Source organism: Marmota flaviventris, chromosome 2 (assembly GCF_047511675.1).
Source record: "Marmota flaviventris isolate mMarFla1 chromosome 2, mMarFla1.hap1, whole genome shotgun sequence".
Taxonomy (NCBI): Eukaryota; Metazoa; Chordata; class Mammalia; order Rodentia; family Sciuridae; genus Marmota; species Marmota flaviventris.
Window position 1 is genome coordinate 88,955,483 of NC_092499.1, and position 20,818 is coordinate 88,976,300.

At 38.1% G+C, this 20,818-nt stretch overlaps 1 protein-coding gene across 7 annotated transcripts in view; it reads left to right on the plus strand.

The window, feature by feature from the left end:
* The window catches only part of Eif2ak4 (eukaryotic translation initiation factor 2 alpha kinase 4), a 104,517-nt gene that overhangs the window by 83,300 nt on the left and 399 nt on the right, over positions 1 to 20,818 (plus strand). For 4 of the 7 annotated variants that reach the window (XM_027925721.2, XM_071608082.1, XM_071608085.1 and 1 more), the window contains 11 exons: positions 1,285 to 1,455; positions 2,149 to 2,283; positions 4,751 to 4,858; positions 5,850 to 5,978; positions 7,896 to 7,982; positions 12,368 to 12,480; positions 15,936 to 15,988; positions 17,082 to 17,179; positions 18,416 to 18,484; positions 18,979 to 19,023; positions 20,301 to 20,419. In XM_027925721.2, coding sequence (XP_027781522.2) covers positions 1,285 to 1,455; positions 2,149 to 2,283; positions 4,751 to 4,858; positions 5,850 to 5,978; positions 7,896 to 7,982; positions 12,368 to 12,480; positions 15,936 to 15,988; positions 17,082 to 17,179; positions 18,416 to 18,484; positions 18,979 to 19,023; positions 20,301 to 20,419 — 1,127 coding nt within the window. Of the gene's footprint in view, positions 1 to 1,284; positions 1,456 to 2,148; positions 2,284 to 3,574; positions 3,699 to 4,750; positions 4,859 to 5,849; positions 5,979 to 7,895; positions 7,983 to 12,367; positions 12,481 to 15,935; positions 15,989 to 17,081; positions 17,180 to 18,415; positions 18,485 to 18,978; positions 19,024 to 20,300; positions 20,420 to 20,818 lie in introns of those variants that run through there. The other 3 variants (XM_071608081.1, XM_071608083.1, XM_071608084.1) reach the window with 3 other exon arrangements.

Below are 20,818 nucleotides of genomic sequence, written 5' to 3' on the forward strand. Positions count from 1 at the left end.
TGATTAATTTGATTATGTTAAGCTGAGTCTTCATTCAGCTTCTAGCTTTCATGTGCCAATTTATAGATGAACTGGATTCTACCTACAGTCTGAAAAATAGCTATAATTTTGTTTCTTAGTAATTTCCAGTTTAGCTCCTAGGATTTTTCTCTCTGGCTGTATGTCCATAGCTCCTTCCTCTTCCTTCTACTGTGTGCCAAAGACTGTGGTTGGCCCAAGGCTAGATAATTTCTAGCACTGCCCTCCTGTGAGACAAACAGAATGAAAGCAACCAGTTGGTCAAAGTATGCATCTAGAAGAATCCTGGTCTGACACAAGGGAATGAAGGATCCAGAGGCTGCCTGCAGGAAAAGACATCCCAAGGCACCAAATAGGAATTATTCAAGCAAAAGGAAGACGGGCAGCTTTCTGACTCATTCTGAGTATTAGAACAAGTCAGACTCTGCCTTCTTGTCTCTCCATTTGTGTGCCTGTGTTAATGGGAATTCATGGGAATGAGAAAGGTAAAGAGCAGCAATGTTGGCTGAAGATGTACAATAGAGGCTCTGCTAGTGCCAGGCTCTGCTTTGCTGGGGTCATTATCAACTGTAAGGGCATGTTAGTAAAGTGAGATGTGTGTGTCTGAAGCACTTCTGTGAAGTGCTTTATAGTTGGGGGCAAGTGTTATAGTTAAAGCTTCGTCCCAGGGTTTCATAAACTGACTTCCAGACCACTCATGTATAATCAAATCAAGCCTTTATTGAAGCACACTAGTGGCAACTGACCAGAACATAAAGCTGTTCCCCTGATCAGCCCCGAACAATTGCAAGGTCATTCCTTATAAGCCTGAAAACCGCACAAGGGATGTTCGGGGGTCTAGCCAATGCAAGCAAGCCAGGTTACAGAAGCAGGAGAGTGCAGTCAAGTGGTGGGAAGCCTAGCCAATCACAGCCCAATCACCCCAGTTACAGAAACAGAGCCCCGTTACCCTAGTTACAGAAACAATGCCCCAATAGGTAGTTCTGCATTCTTAAAGGTTTCTATAGCAAAAGGAAAAGAACATCTTGCCCCAGTCATGACCCTTCTTCTTGGCATGGTTGTTTTACAGGATGAAGTCAAAAACAAAATGGAGTCACATTTGCTTCTACTATCACACAAGGATGACCCTTTTGATTACAGCAAAGGCTTAAATTACCATTGACCACAAAATCCCCCTTCCTAGAAGTGTACGAACTCCCTGAGCACATGAACAAAGAGTCTTTCCCTGCCATGGATTGACTGCTAACTCTGCCTATTGCTTTCCAGCTCTGCCGACTCTACAAGTTTATCGAGCAGAAGGGGGAACTGCAAGACTTAACACCAACAATAAATTCACTAATAAAACAGAAAACAGGTGTTGCCCAGTTGGTGAAGTATGGCTTAAAAGACCTAGAGGAGGTTGTTGGACTGTTGAAGAAACTTGGCATAAAATTACAGGTTTGGCAACTATTTGATAGTAGCAGGACAAATTTGTAGCATTAATAATAGCTCAAGGGGGAAATGTTTTTTATTTCCTTAATGCCAGTGTTTTATTTTAACAGAAAAGCTCTACTTTCTATGTTTTGGAGCATTTGATACCTACAAATAATTTTGGCTTAAATTAGGATTTCTTTGCAAGCATCTCAATTCCTACCATGCAGCAGTTTTTTCTTTCTTCTTCTTTTTTTTTCAGTGCTGGGGATCAAACCTAGAGCCTCATGTCATCATGTTTTTATTTAACACTGAGCTGCATCCCCAAGCCCTCCTATAGAAATTCTTACTGTGTTAGCCTCAGAGAGGTGTTTGTTCTTTTTTGGTTTTTTGTTTTGTTGTAGATGGACACAATACCTTTATTTTATTCTTTTATTTTTTATGTGGAGCTGAGGATCGAACTCAGTGCCTCATTCATGCTAGGCAAGCACTCTACCACTGAGCCATAGCCTAGCCAGCGATGTTTATTCTTGAAGAGAATATATTTTCTCTTGCGTGGCAGGCTACAGTTAAACAGACTTCATGCCAGAAATTGCTCAGTATTTTCTTTATGCTAAATGGATTATTCTGATGCTGTTGATGGAAAACAGCATTTTCAGTATTGTATTCTGTATTCTAAATCTCCAGTCCTTGACACATTTGTATGGCATTTTACTCTAGGTCTTGATCAACTTGGGCTTGGTTTATAAGGTACAACAGCACAATGGAATCATCTTCCAGTTTGTGGCATTTATCAGACGGAGGCAGAGAGCCGTACCTGAAATCCTTGCAGCCGGTGGCAGATATGATCTGCTGGTGAGGCCTCACCCTGTGTTTATTAGTTCTGGCTTAATTTTATTTCTTCCTGAGCTTATTATTTTGAATATTTATAAGCCTACATAAACCAGTAATACAATTGAATATCTCTGTATCATTCATCTAGAAATACAAATATAATGTGAACCACATTTGTAATTTTTTAAACTTTAAAAAAATAATTAGAAACTCACAGGACGTTGCAGAGATAGTATAGAGAGGTCTGAAGAACCTTTACCCAGTTTCCTCTAGTGATTACAATCCTTTGTTAACTTCTATAAAATATCAGAAGCAGAAAATTGACATTGGCACAAGGTATCTGTACAGTCTGTGCCATTTTATCAAAAGTATAGATTCCTGTAAGGACTGCCACAATCAAGAGAACTGTTCTATCACTTATCTCCTGGCATTATCAGTATAGCTCAAGGGCAAAAACCTCCCTCCCTTTGCATCCCTTTACCTGTGCCTCATTTATGATCTAATTGCCCTCAGTGTTTGCTCTATGCCATTGAGATCCACATCAAACAATGTTAAACTTTTTGCTTTGTCAAACACAATTTTTAAAATCCAAGAGGAGAAAAAAATTCTCTTAAATTTCCCTTAAGTTTATGGTTTCGGATGAGAAATCCTCTGTAATTTGAATTACTTTTACCCTCTAGGAAAAATGTTTCTCTCTTGATACTTTCATGATTTTGTTTTTGTCTTGAGTTTGAAATTAAACTATAATATGTCTTGGCATGAATTTCTTCAGATTTATCCTGCTCTGTTCTTAGCTTCTTTCTTAAATCCTCAAGTTTGTCTTTTGCCAACCCTGGGAATTTTTCAGGCATTCTTTGGAGAGAGAGAGAGAAAGAGAGAGCCACTCTGTCTCTTTATCGTCTCTAACCTTGGGCTTCTGGCACATTTTACTTCACAGCCTCTGTTCTCTCTTTTACAGATTGAGTGACTTCAGTTGTTTTAACTTAATGTCACCATTTCTTTCCTCTTGTCTGTTATTTGGCTCATTCAGTGAAGTTTTTGTTTTGTTTTATCTTCTCATTTGCTGAGATGCATTCAGATTTTTGTTTATTTTTGTTTTCAAGCCTGTTCATGATACATGTTATAGCATTTTTATGCTGGTTGCTTTAAAATCTTTGCCATGTAATTCCAACAGGTATGTGATCTTGGTTTTAGTGTGTGTTGAATATTTCTCTGTTACTTTTATATCTCAGTTCTTGGTAGGATGTATGTGTCCTGGACATCTGCAGTCTCATGTTATGAGACTGGAACTTATCTGGATCTTATGCTTTAGCAGGCCATCTCTGATGCTACGTGGTATGGACACGGAGTGCCAGATTCCTTACTCATCCTCCATCTACACCTCCAGGTGAAAGGGCACCATGTTACTGCTTCCCACAAGCCTCCACCTATCCATGGTAGGGGGAGAGAACTGGCAGGAGGCCAGTGATAATCACATCTTCCCACTCAGCTTCCTCTGGCCCCACCCCAGTAGGGAGGGATACTTTCTTGCTGCCTGGGTGAGGGTAAAATCCAGTATCCTGGGGATCTTGGCCTCCACTGGCATTGTTGTGGGGAGGTGGTGGGCATTACTGCTAGGCAGATGTGAAAATCCTAGCTCTCTGCTTGCTCTCCTCTGAAGCCACCTTGCCAGGGTAAGGGTGACTATACTCTGCACCCTGCCTTCACTGGTGGGAGTGGGCCTGGGCTTTTTTTTTATGATGTTTAGCTGGAGCAGGGAAATTATTGTCTAAAGTTATCTGCCTTACTGGGTTTCCCCTTTCTGGTTCCTCTTGGCATTTCTGGGTTGCCAGTTTCTCCAGTACTTAATCCATGATGTATGAAGCAAAGAGCAAACCTGAGAATTCACCATTGTCATCCTCGCATTCTGCAGTCCCTAGACAGTCTGCCTCTCTCCACTTGTAGAGTCTCCTTGTTTTATATGTAACATCCAGGATTTTTAGCTATACTTAGGAAGAGTAGGGAAAAGTATACCTCCTCTGTCTTGGTTTGGAACTTACATATATAATTTTAGATTATCTAGTAACAATAAGTAAATAAAAAGTGAAATTTTAGTGATATGTTTTATTTAACCTAGTTATATCCAAAATTTCATTTCAACATTTACTCAAACTTCCAAAAATTATCAACAAGCTATTTTACGTTCTTTATTTACTCCAAGTCTTTGCAGCTGGTGTGCATTTACATGTACAGCACCTGTCAGTTCAGATTTGCCATATTGAACTATGCAGATCTAGATTTAATATTTGTTATTTTCCTAAATTTGCGTCTCTGTCTTAAAACACACACACACACACACACACACACACATACACACTCACACACACTCACACTCTTCATTGAATCCTTTGATAAGTTGCTGACAGAGAGCTTGCTCATTAATCATTGCTTTCCTGATAGTCGCAGTTTATTCTGTATTTCACAACCAGAACTGTTTGTCTCTCCATAGATTCCCCAGTTTAGAGGTCCACAGGCTCTGGGGCCAGTTCCCACTGCGGTTGGTGTCAGTATTGCAATAGACAAGATATTTGCTGCTGTCCTCAACATGGAAGAACCTGTAAGTCCCAGCTTGGCTTTCTATCATACTTTGTTATATCTTTCATTCCTAAAAGCATTATTTGTAATTGAGAAGGGAAAAAAAACCTTATTTTCTCCTGTTGTATTGTCACACATCAAGGAAGCAGTGTTGAACAGCAGACTCCCTCTGGGTGACCTCCAAGTCAGTTCTTTCTGTCTACTCTTCCTCCTCACTGCAGATAGTGTCATTTCCTCAGGGCATGCAACCCTCCAGAAAATGCCACAGATTTAGCTTTTCAGAAGTTCTCTGAACCCTGTCATTTGAGTTTTTGGTGGAGCTTCAATACATAGGCTTGATTGATTACATCCTTGGCCATTAGTAGTCAACTTAACCTTCAGCTCCTTTCCCCTCCCTCCCCAGAAGTTGTAGGATATGATTGAAAGTCCTAGCCCTTTTATCCTGTGTTGGTCTTTTCAGTGACCAGTCCCCATGTCAGTCACCTCATTGGCATAGAAAAAGTACTTTGAAGATTCTAGGGATTTTAGGAAGTGTATGCCAGGAACAGAGATCACATATGTATCTCATCAGTGTAGCAGCTATAGGCTGAGGATTTGGGAAATGATCTTTCATATAATAGATACAAGGCTATAGATAGGCAATCCTTGCAATTTAGTCCTTGTCTTCTGCTCCAGCAAGGTGACTTTAGATGTTCATTTTTCCTCATCTGTCATGCAATATGTAAATGGGAGATGTTCTAGTTGTAGCAAACACTTATGGAACCTCTTTGCCTACAGAGTTAAGAATGGTTCCTTTACTTGCCCATAGTAGCTAATTTCTATCTTAAAAATAGAATATAAAAGTTTTTTTTACTGTGTCTTATTTTTCCCAATGTCATTTTTAAGCAAAGCCTTCCTCGTTGTTGTACAAGATTCTAAGAATGCCTTCTTACCCATGAGTGCCACCTTCTCTCATATTGTTTGTCCACATCTGCAGTGTCATTCTTTAAGTGTAACCACTATTTCTTCTCCAGGTTACAATAAGCTCCTGTGACCTCCTGGTTGTAAGTGTCGGCCAGATGTCCATGTCCAGGGCTATCAATTTAACCCAGAAACTCTGGTCAGCAGGAATCACGGCAGAAATCCTGTACGACTGGTCACAGGTAATGGGACAGAAAGCACCTATGAGTGAAGGGCAGAGAGTTACAGCTTGGATGACAGATCATCCTCTGTTTCTTAGACTCTGTCCAACTCTGCTTATCCCTGTGGTTGGAGTTGCTTCCTGTATTAGTGTGATTGCTGCAATAACAAACTTAATGGCTTAAAACAACATGTGTTTGCTATCCTACGTTTCTGGAAGTCAGAAGTCTCAAATCATTTTCACTGGGTTAAAATCCAGGTGTTGGGGCTGGGGTTGTACTCAGTGGTGATTGCCTCTCACACATGAGGCACTAGGTTCGATCATCAGCACCACATAAAAATGAAGATATTGTGTCCATCTATAACTAAAAAATACTAAAAAAAAAAAAAAAAAAAAATCCTGGTGTTGGCAGAACTCATTCCTTCTGGAGGCTCCAGGAAGAATCTCATCCTCCAGGTTCGAGCTAAAGAGGCCTCCTGCAGTCCTTGCATTATGACCCTTTTCTTCACCTTTAAACTCAGCAGTGTAGCATCTTCTTCCCTCTTTAATCCAGGCTTCTACCTTACATCTTCTCTAACTCTGCTATGCCTGCCTGCCTCTTATGAGGACCTTTGTGATTACCCTGGGCCCACCAAGATAAACCAGGGTAGTCACTCACAGGTTCTAGGGGTTAGGATATAGACACCTTTGCAGGACCATATGCTAGCCTACCTTTTACTTTTTCATTTTTTCCCCCCTTCTTTTTTTTTTTTTTTTTTTTTTTTCAGTCTTGCTAGGGACTGAACCAGGGATGCTTTACCCTTGAGCTACATCCCCAGCCCTTTTTATTTTTTGTTTTGAGACAGGGTTTTTCTAAATTGCCCAGGCTAGCCTCCAAGTTGTGATCCTCCTGTCTTAGCCTCCTGAGAAGCTGAGATTAAAGGCATGCGCCACCACCCCTGGCCAATGTACCATACTTCTGAAGGCATTCTGGGTTTAATGTATCTATGACTTTGTCTCCTCAGCCTCACTGCCAGTATAAGATCTGACACCTGCCCTGGGTGCAAAGGTGATAAAAGTGGCACACTTCGGGGGGCTCTAGATAAATAGCATCCGTGCTGTCACAAATAGATCACAAAAGGGGTGTGCTCCCAGGAGATCATCCAGGGTGATCTTCAGTGCATAGTCACCCACGCTAAAGGTGCCCCAGGGCTTGGTGATGAACAGGGACACCAACCTGCCACCCTCCTGCTCCATTCATATCACCTACCAAGAGGCTTCTACAACTGCTGCTGTCCATTTTATGTATTCTGTATTTTAATTATATCAGAAGAGTGCTGACCATCAGTTTTTAATCATTTGACAGCAACATCCTCTTCACATGAGATTGTTAGAGAAATGTATCTTACAGTGAAATATAAACCCATGACCAGTGACTTCAGTCCTGCACAGTGGCATCCCCCACAGGCTTCTCTGGCTTGTTGCTTTTCACCTTTCAGCATTCCTTTTGGTTCTTTTGCTTTCCTCAAAGCTTTTTCACTATGTGTGCTTGTTTGTACACACATTGTATAATTCTTGGCACCTTCCATTAAGACTTGAAGTTCTTGAAGGGCTAAGGGTGTAGCTCAGTGGTAGAGCACTTGCCTAGTAATGTGCAAGGGTCCAGGTTCAATCCCCAGCTCCACAAAAATAAAAAAAGACTTGAAGCTATTGAAAACCTCTTACTATGCCTTGCCACATTGATTGTTCAGGACCCCTTAGAATAATCAGGAAAATAGGGAAGGCAAGAAATTCTTTATCCTTTTCTTTTCTTGCTTAATATTTATATTCCCTGAAATCAGCATATTTATTAATTGCTTTGGGAATACAATTGAAGACCGTTATTTTCATTCTCCTTAATTACTTGAAGTGGCTCCAGGTGGTCTGTGTTTATTCAGTACACTGTGTTTATTTGTTTCAGTCCCAAGAGGAATTACAAGAGTACTGCAGACATCATGAAATCACCTATGTGGCCCTTGTCTCGGATAAAGAAGGAAGCCATGTCAAGGTAAAGACTGCAGGAAAATTTCCCAAACTACATTTTCCTTGTGGAGCACTGGCCTTGCCACTGTAGCCTGCCTTATATGGGGTGGAAATCCATTAGTGCAGCTCTCCCTTTGAGTTGCTGGGCTTCTTGAAAAAAAAATGTATAAAATAAGGAAGAGGGAATCATGCTGAGCACATTTCTACTTCTCCCCTTATTCTCTTTCTCCATTTTAAAATAATAATAATAATAACAATAATAAATACCTGCTGATTGGCATATCTTCTGGCTGCTTCCTAACCAATTTAACTTTTTTATATAACTAAAAATATTTATAAATTGGGCTGGGGATGTGGCTCAAGTGGTAGCATGCTCGCCTAGCATGCGGGAGGCACTAGGTTCAATTCTTAGCACCACATAAATATAAAATAAACACATTGTGTCCACCTAAAAAAATAAAATAAAATATTAAAAAATATATTCATAAATATAACACCACACAACAATAAAAAATTTTTCTTTTTTTATAACTTTATTTAATTAACTTATTTGTTGCTGAGAATCGAAACTAGTGCCTCACACATGCTAAGCAAGTGCTCTACTGAGCTACAACCAAGCTCCTATTTCTTATTTGTAAAGGGAAAAAAAATCAACTTTTGCCTGAGACAGTGGCACAGCCTGTGATCCCAGCAGCTCTGGAGGCTGAGGAAGGAAGATCACAAGTTCAAAGCCAGCCTCAGCAACAGCAAGGTGCTAAGCAACTCAGTGAGGCCCTGTTGCTAAATAAAATATGACATAGGGCTGGGAATGTGGCTCAGTGGTTGAGGGCTCCCCGAGTTCAATTCCTGATACCAAAAAAAGATCACCAACTTTTTTCATTATTGTTCCTGTTTTTCTTATTGTGGTGGTGTCTGGTTTGGAGAGTAGTGTAAAGTTGGCCTCATAAAATGAATTAGTAGGCTCTGTTCTTTTGTTTCTATAGGTTTTCTATACAATCATTTTTTGAATTGCACCCTCAAATATTTGGTAGAATTTACCCATAAAGCCACAAGGGCCTAAATGTAGAACTATTCAGGTGCCTCTTTGTTTTTAGAATGAGCTTTGGCAGTTTGTATCTTTCCCAGAATTTTTCCATTTCATCTTTCAGATGTTTATTATTATTATTATCATTATACTATCTCTAGGATCTGTGATGATGTCCCTTCCTTCATTCCTGATATCTGTAATTTGTGTCTTCACTCTTTTCTTTCTGATAAATGTAGCTAGAGGTAAATTAATTTTGTCTTTTCAGAGAACCAACTTTTGGTGTTGTTTGCCTACTCTTTCATTTGTTTTCTATTTTACTATCTCCACTCCACTGGATTGTAGGAGGTCACAGACCTTTCCCGTTTAGTAGGAACATGCTTAGGACACTCTAGAGCACTTTTTTTTTTTTTTTTAATATCTATTTTTTAGTTTTAGGTGGACACAATTTCTTTATTTTTTTTATTTTTTCTGCTGAGGATCGAACCCAGTGCCTCATGCATGCTAGCCAAGCACTCTACCACTTGAGCCATAACCCCAACCCTAGAGCATTCTTATTAATAATTTTCTTGTGTTGCTGAGTTTGGATTTATTCTCTTTCTAGTTTCTTCATATGGAACTTTAGATCAGGGCTTAACAAACAACAACCTGGACCAAATCCAGCTCACATCCTTTTGTTTTTGTTTAATCATTTGTTTATTTATTCATTAATATGTTGTCAAATTTCATATCCTATTTTTTATGACCCATGAACTAGAAGTCCTTTTTATATTCTTTGTTTATAAAAAGAAAAAAAAGTATCTGAAGAGAAAAGAAAAAGTTTGCCAGTGCCAGCTACTGGCTTAAGTCACTGCTTTTAGACCCTTTTCTTTGCTTTTTTTTTTTTTTTTTTTTTTTGGTACTAGGGATTGAACCCAGGAGCACTGAGCCACATCCCCAGCACTTTTTTGTATTTTATTGAGAAACAGGGTCTTGCTAAATTGCTTAGGGCTTTGCTAATTTGCTGAGGCTGGCTTTGAACTGGTTTTCCTTTTGTTTTCTAAATGTAAGCATTTAGTGCTATAAATTTCACTGTTAGATCCCACACATTTTTTTATATTCACACTCACTAGTTCTGCTTCTGCCCTCTAGCATAGTCAAAATAACAAGTCAAATTCTTCCTCTTTTCTCTGAAATAAATTTTAGGGGACAGCTTCCATGTCACTTATAGTGTCCTCTTTTCTGATTTAGATATCCCAGTTACTTAAACTATTCCTCATGGCACAGTTTCCAATCCTTGACCCTCGTAGTTAACCTCCTCTAGACTCATTTTATTTTGTCAGCATCTGTCTTTAAATGTGACACTGGAATTCTAGAATGCTTTAAACATGTTCCTATTAAATGGGAAGGGTCTCTGACCTCCCACAATCCAGATACCATACTTGTCCTAACATAGCCTATGAATAAACTAACGCTTAGCAATCTTGTGCTTCTTTTGATTCATACTAAAATTATCATCAGTAAAACCCACTGGCCTTTCCACAGTTACCACCATGTCTGGCTGGCCTTTTATAACAAGAGTTTTAATCACAGGAATTTATTTATCTTTGTCAAATGTGATCTTATTTCAATACATCATCCCAGCCTGTCAAGCTCTTCTGAATCTTGCTCCTGTCTATTACTGGTAGGTCAGTAGCATCTTCATATTTGAGAAGCAAGACATCCCTTCACATGTCCATTCAGCAAATGTGTTTTAGACATTCACAATGTGGATGAAATTAAATTTAGAACCAGAGAGGATACAGAAATATTTAAGCCTCAGGCCTTGCTGTCAAGTATATTTTATCATCCAGTAGGGAACATAAGACATTTGTGCATAATTATGAGCTAGAAAATGCTGAACGCCATCAAATTCCTATGGATAAAGTTCTCTGAGACCTGGGAAACCACATTAGAGGAAGCTGGGAAGTCTTCAGGGTGGTGGTGGTATTATGCCAGACCCTCGGGAATGGTTAGGATATAGATATAGAGCCTTTTAAGCAGAGGGAATAGCAAAAGTCATGGTAGTTTTTCTCAGTTGGTTGTCTCAAAGATCAGAACAGGTAGGAGAGAATAATTCTAATCTAACCTGAGTAATATATTTTGGGTGAAGTAGAAGTATTGTACAAAATGGTACTTCAGCAGAATAATGGTTATAGCTAGATCATGGACAACCCAAATGCCCAACCAAAGAGATGGAATTTTATTTAGCAACCAAGAGGGAGCCAGTGAATTTTTGGACAAAAGGGGACATTAGAGTTGTATTTGAGAGAAATTAATCTGCAGGGATGTATAGCATGGAATGGAGTAACTAAGGAAATACTGTAAGACAGGGAAGGCAGTAAGAAGAGTGTCATGGGAGGAACAGATGAATTCTAGATGGTGCGGAGGGATGGGAGGGAAAGGGAGGGGGCATGGGATTAGCAAGGATAGTGGAATATGATGGACGTCATTATCCAAAGTACATGTGCGAAGACACAAATTGGTGTCAACATACTTTATATACAACCAAAGATATGAAAAGTTGTGCTGTATGTGTGTAATAAGAATTGTAATGCATTCTGCTGTCAAAATTTTTTTAAAAATCAATTAAAAAAAAAAAGAGTGTCAGGCTAACCTAGGCCAAGGTTGGATGCTGGTGAAGGTTAAAAAGCAGGTACCATGGGGCTGGGGATGTGGCTCAAGCAGTAGTGCGCTCGCCCGACATGCATGCGGCCCAGGTTCGATCCTCAGCACCACATACAAACAAAGATGTTGTGTCCGCCGAAAACTAAAAAATAAATATTAAAATTCTCTCCCTCTCTCTCTCTCTAAAAAAAAAAAAGCAGGTACCATAAATGGGATGGTAGAATTTGGGTTTGTATAGGAGAGGGAGGAATTATAGGCAGTTCTGAGATATGAGAAAACTTGGTGACTCATTGAGGATGTTTAAAAGGGAAGAAAATGTAAATGAATTCAGTTAAATGAGAGCTGGTTCATTATGGCCTTTTATACACACACACACACACACACATATACGCATTTGGTTTGTTTTTTTAATTCTGTCATCTATTATGAACTAGTTCAAACCAGATCAGAGTTCTCAGCAGCAACATTTCTAATGATTTGGGACAGACAATTATTTCTTGTGGAGGACTGCCCTGTGCATTGTTTAACAACATTCCTGGCTAATGTTCTATTTGAAGATGCCAGAAGCAGCCCCACCATTGTTACATTCAAAAATGACTCCAAACTGCCAAATGTCCCCCAGGGAACAAAATCACTGCTGGTTAAGAACCACTGACCTAAACTGTTCATTTAATAGTCTCTCAGAGCCACCCTTTTGGCTTGAAAACCTCCAAATGATAGATCTGTCTCATTCTTTTTAGGTTAAGTCTTTTGAAAAGGAAAGGCAAACAGAGAAGCGTGTGCTGGAGTTCGATCTTGTGGACCATGTTGTGCAGAAACTGAGAACTAAAGTCAATGATGAAAAGAATATCAGGTAACTTAGTAAACAAAAGCCCAGAAGCCTGACTACAATTACCTATATAGAACCTAGGTAAATTTATTTTAAAAGTTAATTTGATCCTTTAGGGAAATTTCTTTAAATGAACCATTCTGTTGCTTCTGAATAATTCAGTCAGCAATTTAATTATAACCTAGATAAGGTCATATCTTGCTTTCAACATTTGTTTATCATAACCATTTTAGTCTGTTTTGTTCTGTTTGGTTTTTATAAAGTACCTCAGGCTGGGTACTTTTTAAAGAAAAGAGGTTTGTTTAGCTCATGGTTTGGGAGCTAAAAATCCAAGATTGGGCAGTCTAGTCATAGAGCCTCTGGTTAGGGCCTTCTTGTCTGCATCACAACAAAGGAGAGATGAGGAAAAAGGAAATGGCTACACGTGAAAGAAGACAAGCATATGGGGTGGGATTACTTTACCACAACCCACTCTTGTTAGAACCAGCTCACTCTATAAGACCAACGTTAGCCTCTTTGGAGACTGTGCCTCCAGGATCTAATTATATTCCACTAGTCCTTACTTCTTAAAGCTTCCTTCACCTCTCAATGTTGCCACATTGGGGACCAAGCTTCCAGCACATGAATCTATATTCAAACCATAGCAATGATATTTCCAAGAATTGGTTTTCTTTTCATTTTAAAAGGCCTAAGAAGCCAAAATCTGTCTGTCATTATCTTATTCAGTCTGTTAATCATGAATTTCAGTAGTATTGTATTCATGTTATTTGAAAGATATAATATGTTCTGGGAAAAAATGCCATATCCTCATGATGAGAGAGAAATTGGTTCAGCCATCTGTATACAAATTTGGCAAAGATTAAAAGCATTAAAACTATAAAATAATTTTAAATTGATTCAGCAATTCAGGAATTTATAGTAAAACTTTTTTCATCAGGGCATGAATAAAGATGTCTGTTGACATTTTGGAAAAGGTAGAATTCTAGGGACAGAAGTCAGTGGTTGCCAGGGAGCAAGAGAGGAGGGGAACCACATAAGGAAATATTTAGGATGATGGAACTGTTCATAGAGCACTGTGGTGATTGCATATGTTGTAAACTCATCAAATCATACACCACCAAAAAAAAAAAAAAAAAAGGTTTGTATCAAGATATCTTTTATAATAGCAGTTCTCAAACTTCTTGATCTCAGAGCCTTCTTTATATCCTTAAAAATTATTTGAGAACCACAGAGAACTTCTGTTTACTGGATTTTATCTATCAATATTTTGTTAGAAATTAAAATTTAAACATTTAAAAATATGTATTTATTCTGCTTTAAATAACAAAAGTAACCCCATTACATGCTAACCTAAATAACATATTTTTAATGAAAAATAGCTCACTCTATAAGAGCAACGTTTTTAAAACAAAACACATTTAGTACAAAAAGTGGCATTTTTTAGACAAATTTCTTTAAGACCTTGTTGTACATTTCCTGTTATCTCGTTAAAGCTTTACTGGAAGAGACCATTCTCATATCTGCTTCTGCAGTCTGTTGTATTATCCACACATCATGTGGTCTGGAAAGCTCCATTGCATATTATGGGAGGATGAAGCAAAAGGACAACTAACATCTTGGAATTATTGTGAAAATCATTTTGATCTTGCAGACCCCTGAAAACATCTCAGGGACCTCCAAGGATCCCTGGACTGTACTTTGAGAATTTCTCATTGAGAATTTTCATATCAAAATATGAAAGCTGCAAATGTGGCATTTACCTGGCATGGGCAAGGCCCTGGATTTGATCCCCAGAGTAGTAGTAATAATAATATCAAAATATACATTAGTAGGGGCTGGGGATGTGGCTCAAGCGGTAGTGCGCTCGCCTGGCATGCGTGCGGCCCGGGTTCGATTCTCAGCACCACATACAAACAAAGATGTGTCCACCGAAAGACTAAAAATAAAAATTCTCGCTCTCTCTCTCTCTCTCTGGCTCTCTCTTTAAAAAAAAAAATATATATATATATATATATACACACACATATATATACACATTAGTAGAAGATTGTTTAAATTTTGAAAACACAACAAAATACTGTACCACCTTTTAAAATGGTGATTCTAATAAAGCTGAGTTTATTGACTTAGAAGGATGTCCACAAGTAGGATGGCTAGTATAATCCAACTTTTGTTTTAACCAAAATATGCAATCTATATATAGAATAGTGTCTGGGGAAATGTACTAAATATTTAACTGTGATTCTTTGGGGTTAGTGGGATTATAGCGAGTCTTAAATTTCTTTGTTATTTATAACACACATAACCTTGTAATCAGAAAATACTCAATTTTTTTTCTTTCTTTTTCTTTATATTAGTGATTCTTAGTCAGTAGCAGTCTTGTCCCCAGGGAACATCTGGCGATGTTTGGAGACGTTTTTGGTTGTCACAATAGGAATGTGTAGCTGGTATCTATTAGAAGCCAAGGATGTTGCTAAAACATCCTACAGTACACAAGACTGACCTCCCCCCTCCAATAAAGAGTTATCTGGCCCAAAATGTCAATAGTACCAAGATAGAGAAATCCTGGCTTACAGGAAAAAAAAAACACTCCTTCCTTTGTTCTTCCTCCTTAGCGCCACCTCTTCCCATTCGAACCAACTTTGATAAATTCACTGGCTTTTCTGAGACAATGTAATATTCTTAAAGTCACCAGATATTAGAATTATAATCCAAATCAGACAGAGTTTTAAAAGCAAAAGCAAAAAGTGGCTAACTAATGGGGGTGTAACTTGTCGATAGAGATGTGCTTAGCATGCTCAAGGCCCTAGATTCAGTCCCCAAAACCAAAAAAAAAAAAAAAAAAACACAACAACTACATAACAGTGAGAACAGGTGAACACTATTAAGACACTTAAAAAGTTGGATGAGATTTAGTTTTAACAGAGAAAGTTTCAAAATCTTTTTTCCCTGGTTTTCCCAACATAAAGTACTATTGTGTCTCACAAAAGCTTTAAATTAATTCACAGCATTTGAAAGAACATTCATTTACAGGTTTTAAAAGAATATCCTTATTTACCAAATGTTCTCCTGTGGGTGGTCGCCAAGGCTGCTGCCACATGAAGACAGAGAATGCTGTTGCTAATGTTTCCTTGTATTATGAGGGGAGCGGAAAGAACACCCATGTTGTTTCATTGAAATGAGCTGTTTGTGTGGAGCCAGGATTTCAAACCCAGCTGAATAAATCAGAATGTTTTCTTTAGGCATTTGTTAACTTGAAATGACATCCTTTATAATTTTTTTTAACTTGCTCTTGACCAAAAGCATAACTAAGTGCAATTTTTGTTGTTTTTATTTTTCTTCCCACTAATAACCAATAGGCATGTGTTTTTAGTCAGTAGAAAAAGTGGCTCACTATATGTATAGCTCACTGTGAGTTTTCTATGTTGCTTCTGTCTTATTGACTGTTTTCCTAATTGTTTTTGTTTGCTTGTTTTTAGAGAAGCTTCCGATAATCTTGCAGTGCAAAATCTGAAGGGGTCTAATGCTTCAGGTATAATTACTAATTACAATTGAACATAATATTGCTTGTGTTTACGTTTGCTCAAAGCACTTATGACTGTAGCCAATTCTTTGTGACACTGGAAATATCTTTTTAAAGTAACACGTATACAACAAATTGTACCACATGGAATTCCTATCTGTGCTTTGAAATCCATATTCTAGAAAAAGATAAAATTGGTTAAGTGATTCTTCTGATCCGCTGTATCTTTGTCTTACTGTCTTATTTTTACAAGTAGTTTAATCTTTCTTAGACTGGGTTTATTGTATAGATTAAATGTGGATCATTTTCTTGAAAATTTCCCTCAAGCAGAGGATTTGAGAAAAATATTTTGAAATTCCTTGGAGATAGTCGTTATGTACATTTTTGGTTTCCATGAAATCCAACAAAGAGATTCTGCCTTTAGTCTCATCACCTCTAACAACCCTTCTGAAAAAAACTGAAAAGAAAACATTCTGGTTAAGCCCACAGGAAGGCATATTTGGCTTTTAACAGAATCAGGTCTTTCCTTTTATTTCTGTTAGGATTAACTTTATGTCACCAACACATTCCAATACTTTGAGGAATTGAAAGAAGTATTGGACTGGGTGTGATGGTACATACCTGTAATGCCAGGTACTCAGGAGACCGAGGCAGGAAGATTACAAGTTTGAGGCCAGCCTTAGCAAGACCCTGTCTCAAAAAAAAAAAAAAAATGGAGATATAGCTTGGTAATACAGTACTTGCCTAGAATGTGTGAGGCCCTGGGTTCAATTCCCAGCACCACAAAAAATAAAAGTAAAAAAGTAGTAGTAGTAATACAAGAGTTTTATTTTCTGAGGTTCATGAAGTTTGGGGGACTCATGTTGCCTCCCATTGCTTTGGTATATCTCCACCCAATAAGAGAGCAATCAAACTGGGTTGTTGTGGTTCCAGGCTCTTCCTAGGTTAAGTGTAGCTAGTAGCACAGATAGAATACAAAGCCTAGACATGACCTAGCCCCCAGAATCACAAAAAGAGAGCTACAAATAAACTGTTATCATTTCTGTGGTGTTTTAGAAACTGTGTAGATAATACCATAAATTTTGAAACTCTCTTGTCTCAGGCTTGTTCGAAATCCATGGAGCAACAGTTGTTCCCATTGTGAGTGTGATAGCTCCTGAGAAGCTGTCAGCCAGCACAAGGAGGCGGTATGAAACTCAGGTACATCTGGTCAAGGTTTCCTTGGCTTTCTAATGTGAGCATCAGAGAAGAAAGCAAGCAGGAAATGAAAATAAGAAACACAGAATTTCTTGGAAGTATCTTTCTACCCACTTCCCTGACCTGATGGCTTCTCAAGATTTCACCAACACAAAGCATCTCTGATGCCAGAATTCAACCCCATCTATCCTCCAAAGAGGTGTCAGTGTACACTGAAAGAAGCAACTGTTGTCAGAATGATCGCATCTAAACAGAACTTTTCTAATCTGCCTCTTATGGCAGTTTGTTTTTAATCTGAATAACAAAGCAATAGTGGTCAATGATATGACTTGAAGCGGGTTTCTCATTCCTTACATGGTTTTGGTGTGTGCTGTATGCCTAATGCTATGCTAATGGCTATGTAAAATATGAGACACTACAAGGCCCCAGTCATCAAAGAGCTTATAACCTTGGAAGCAAGCATATGCACAATATAGTTAGAGAATAGAAGAAATTAAGTAATAAAATGCCAAGCTAAGTATATTGAATATGAGTCTTAGAATGTGCCATGGACATATGTTAGGAAAGCATCCATTATGTAGAAATGAAGTTAAGGACTGGGTGTATAGCCCAGTGGGAAAGTGCTTGCCTAGTATGCACGAGGCCCTGGGTTCGATCCCCAGCACCACCAAAAAAAAAAAATAGGACAGAAGTAGAAAAAAATCAAATACCTCATTTTTAAGTTCTTCTGATTGTTTATGGGTGGAGACCCATTTTTTTGAGTTCCATGTTCTTTTTGCTATTACAATACTTCCCCTTTCCCCTTTAGCTTAATCCTAAAATCTCTCTGCCTACACGTGTACTATTTCATTATTCTGAGTCTTTATTTGGCATCATTTCAAAATTAAAAAGAAATAAGTAATAAAGAAGTTAGAAAATTTATTTTCCTTGTGATCAAAATGACTAGACAACCCCTTTTTTCTGATGTAGAGTAAAAGCAAATCTTTACACACTGGAAACTTTTTTTTTATATTTATATTTTAGTTGTAGTTGGACACAATATCTTTATTTTTATGTGGTGCTGAGGATTCAACCCAGGTCCTCACATGTGCTAGTCGAGTACTTTACCACTGAGCCACAATCCCAGCCCCACATTGGAAACTTTTATAGGCCTTGATTTGTCACCTTGTCATGTTTTGTGGAATAGGAAATAAGATGGCTTGGTTTAACATGTTCTGAATTACATTTTCTTCCTACTAGGTACAAACCCGACTTCAAACTACTCTTGCCAATTTACATCAGAAAAGCAGTGAAATTGAAATATTGGCTGTAAGTTCTTTTTGGATATTTTGAAGATGGCCTCTGTCCATAATGTCAAAGTGTGACATCAGACTTCAGGGCTTTTTTGCTCAGTGTCACGAGTATCTGGATGTAGACCTTATTGTTACTGATGTGAACCACATTTAATCTAAACATATAAAATACTGGAGAGAAAATTGAAGGTTTGTTTTTCTCTCTCCTTTCTTCCTCTGAAAGACGGAGGAAGGAAAGCAGTGAAAACCAAAATCAGTTTTCTATGTTTCAGGGCTTTGCTTTACTAAGTACAAGTAGCAGTGTCAACAAAGCTTTGAATTATGGCATATAGGGGGTATAGTTCCCACAATACTGAGATCTTATCACCACACAGATCATCAAGTCTACTTTATAAAGTACAGAGGCATTTCACACTCTGCCGGCCCTGTTCATACTGTCTATCCAGAGTGACACTGAAGTCCTGAATCAATGTGTTCTGATATATGATGTTCATTTCTGTGAATTAACAGGTGGATCTACCCAAAGAAACAATCTTACAGTTTTTATCATTAGAGGTAAGCAATACAAACTGTTCTACATTGTGTTGATTTACCAAAAGAAAATTAAAAACAGAATTACATTTTCTTAGTATCATAAAATACTGGCAACACCAGGAATTTAATAACATTGGCCCTTTCATATGTTATATGTATTCCTAAATCAAGGTCACCCAACTAATACGTAGCATAGCCAGGATTTAGACTCAGGCAGACTAGCAGAATCATGGGGGTTTTTGATGTTGTTTTTTGTTTGGTACTAGGGATTGAATCCAGGGGTGCTTAACCACTGAGCCACATCCCTCAGCCCTTTTTTATATTTTATTTAGAGTTATGGTCTTGCTAACTTGCTGAGGCTAGCTTTGAACTCATAATCCTCCTGCTTCAGCCTCCCAAGCAGCTGGGATTACAGATGTGTGCCACCACTCCTGGCAGAATCTGTTCTTGACATAGTCTGTCTACTATGCTGTCTGTCAAACTCCAGCTAGGGAAGGTCATTTGTAGACTAGAACTATACAAAAGATCCTTTTGTAAAAATTAATTTAGATCCCTTTTGTTATATAGGTGGTATATACATTTATTATCAAATAGTCTAAATAAGAACTTTAACATTTTTGAATAGTTACTACTAAGAATACTTAAAGCTACAAATGATTTTTGCAACATATCAAAGAATATATGTCTACCCATTGTTTAGTCACAGGTTAAATTAAAAATGAACTTTGCCCCAAAATTATTATTACATTTTCTGTTGCTCTCACAAGTATATATTACATATACCCCTCTACTGGCAATTTACTGATTTATGATCCAGTCAGATGGACACACATCAAAGACAATAGCTCCATTTTATACAAAGTAAACAGTAGGCAGAATTAATTGATCTAAAGTCATAGCACACTGGGGCAGGATATTAGCACATCAGGGCTGTGGCATCTAGACTCTACATAGTACCTATAGTCTTGTTTTAAAGAAAAGGGAGGGCTGGGGTTGTGGCTGTGGTAGAGCGCTTGCCTAGCATGTGAGGCACTAGGTTTGATTTTCAGCACCATATAAAAAAATAAAGATATTGTGTCCATCTACAACTAACAATCTTTTTTTAAAAAAAATCACTAACAATTCTGAAAAAAAATAAAAGAAAATTGATGCTTGAAAGGAAGAACCCCAGCAGTCTCCCTGCTGGTTCTACAATACATTCTTCTGGTATACTTGAACAATGGCATTTCAGTACTGACCCAGAAGAAGCCAAGTAATAAACCTTCTGCCCTGTTAAGTCTTATCTATTTTTTCCCCAGTGGGATGCTGATGAACAGGCATTTAACACAACTGTAAAGCAGCTGCTGTCACGCCTGCCAAAGCAAAGGTACCTCAAATTAGTCTGTGACGAAATTTATAACATCAAAGTTGAAAAAAAGTAAGTTATCACTTGGGCATAGCAGATTTCATTCACAGGGTTAAAATTCAGGAAGAGCTTTTTAGAGTGACATATTTTATTCTTATTGAGATTTGAAGGCTAAAGACAAGCTGTTAGAACTGCAGCTGGCAACCAATGAATCTTCCTGAGACTGTGAATCACAAGTCATGATCTTGTCCATAATAAAACACAGCAGAGCTGGGAGTAGCTATCCCAAGTATCATTTTGTTCACCCAGATAACTTCTATAAGTGTTTAAATGAAATAAAATAAAATATAACTTTATACCCTTATGTCAGAATGTCATTCATTCATGTTCTCATTCCACTTAAAGGGCAACAAGGAGGCTGTGAGGTAAATGGGGATCTCCTTGTGTAGACCCTTTTACTGCAGTCACAGC